General features: G+C 72.7%; 1 protein-coding gene across 1 annotated transcript; it reads left to right on the top strand.

Moving 5' to 3' along the window:
• Positions 1-384: 384 nt before the first annotated feature.
• Positions 385-1,131, top strand: NEUROG2 (neurogenin 2). The gene has a single exon (XM_054718295.1). The coding sequence runs from the start codon at positions 385-387 to the stop codon at positions 1,129-1,131; it is 747 nt and encodes a 248-aa protein (XP_054574270.1).
• Positions 1,132-1,891: the final 760 nt, after the last annotated feature.

Genomic DNA, 1,891 nt, shown 5'->3' with positions numbered 1-1,891 from the left:
AACCCCAAGCCGCTTCGCTTTAACTGGAGTGCCCGGGGGTCGCGTGCCGGGCGGGGGCTGAGTGACAGACGCACCCCGGAGCACACACGGGACCCGCCTTACGCGCTGGAAACCCAGCCAAGTAAGTGACCCGCTCGGAGGGCGGTGCGGCTCCGCAGCCCGCGGTGCGCACACGCCCTGGGCCCGCGCCGAGCTTCGGGGCTGGGACTCTGCCTCTCCCCGGGCGGACGCGGGGCCGGGCGGGCTGGCCGCGGGTGCTCGCGAGGGGCGCGGGGGTCCTCCCAGCCGAGCTTCTCTCGGGCGCGCGTCCCGGGGACCCCACGCACGTGACCTGGCTTCCGCGTAACCGACAGTTCGGCGCCCCCTCCCGCCCCCTCCGGCAGGATGTTCGTCAAGTCCGAGGCGTCGGAGGTGAAAGAGGAGGCGGGCGCGCTGGCGCTGCTCGGCGTGGCCTCCCCGGCGGCGGCGCGGACCCCGCCTCGGTCCGGCGCGGACCAGGACCGCGGGGAGCCGGGCGCGCCGGGCGGGGCGTGTCGGCCGCGCCGGGCCGCACCGGGGACGCGGCCGCCGGGCCTGGGGCACGAGTGCCGGCGGCGTCCCGCCCGGGCACGGGCCGCTCCCCGCGGCGCCCGGACCGCCGAGACGGCGCAGCGCCTCAAGAAGACGCGCCGGCTGAAGGCCAACAACCGCGAGCGCAACCGCATGCACCACCTGAACGCGGCGCTGGACGCGCTGCGCGAGGTGCTGCCCACGTTCCCCGAGGACGCCAAGCTCACCAAGATCGAGACGCTGCGCTTCGCGCACAACTACATCTGGGCGCTCGCGGAGACGCTGCGCCTGGCCGACCACTGCGGCGGGGGCCCACCCGGCCCGCTGCGCCCCGAGCCCGCGCTGCCGAGCCCGGGCGGCGCCATGGGCAGCGTGGGGGACAGCCCGTCGCCCGCGTCCACGTGGAGCGGCACCGACAGCCCCGCGCCGCCCTCCTCCGCGCCGTCCGCATCCACCTCCCCGGACAGCCGCGCCCTCTCCCCCGCCAGCCCCGCCGGCTCGGACCCGGATCGCTGGCCGCCGGCGCCGCCTGACCGGCGCTGCTGCGCGCCTCGCCGCCCCGCGATCGGGGGGTGCGCTTAGGCCGCGCGCCCGGCCTCGCTCCCGGTGCCAACCCCGCCGTCACGCAGCGCCCTCTCCGCCCCACGTCTCGGCCCGGGAAACCCGCTCGAGTCCGCCCGGCCGCTCGGCGGTCTGTCGGCGCCCCCAGCGAGGGACTTCCTTCATCCCGACGGGCTCCGGGTGGCTGCAGCGGAGACGGAGCCCACGTCCGGAGGAGGGTGGGCGCGGGGAGGGGGCGGCTGTGGCGGCTGTTCCCCCTCCCGCCCCGGGCGCGTCCCGGGGGCGCGGGGTCCGCATAGAGATGTTAATGGCGAGGGCGGAGCGGCGCCCGGCACCTGCGCTCGGCCGGCGGCGGGAACGTCGCTGTCAGACCCACTTGCCCTGACGTGCACTTTGTTCTGCGGCCAGATTCGTCGCGGCGCCATTGTCCCCTCCCTTCTGCTCCCCCGCGTCGCCATCTGCCCGGATGGTTCACAGGGGGCCGTGGTGCGGGGCCAGGTGAGCGGTCAGTGCCGTTGCAGGCTTTGTGCCCGCTGCGAGCGGCCGCCGGGAGGACAGGACGCGGAGGAGAGCGGCGGGGGCTCCGCTCTTTGAGGAGATGGACCGTCACCCGCGTTCCCTTCTATTTATTATAAAGAAACTGTTCATGGAAAACGATGTATTTTTTGTATATCCTACAGAGTTTATTCTAGTATGTATATTGTTCTTGCGATTGAACTATAAATAAAATATCTAATTTTCATAATCTGTCTATAGAGTGGTAACTTGTTCCTGCTCGTGT

The sequence above is a fragment of the Eptesicus fuscus genome, chromosome 6 (genome assembly GCF_027574615.1).
Source record: "Eptesicus fuscus isolate TK198812 chromosome 6, DD_ASM_mEF_20220401, whole genome shotgun sequence".
Classification (NCBI taxonomy): Eukaryota; Metazoa; Chordata; class Mammalia; order Chiroptera; family Vespertilionidae; genus Eptesicus; species Eptesicus fuscus.
The sequence above is the reverse complement of the archived record's forward strand: the minus strand, read 5'-3'. Positions and strand labels throughout refer to the sequence as shown.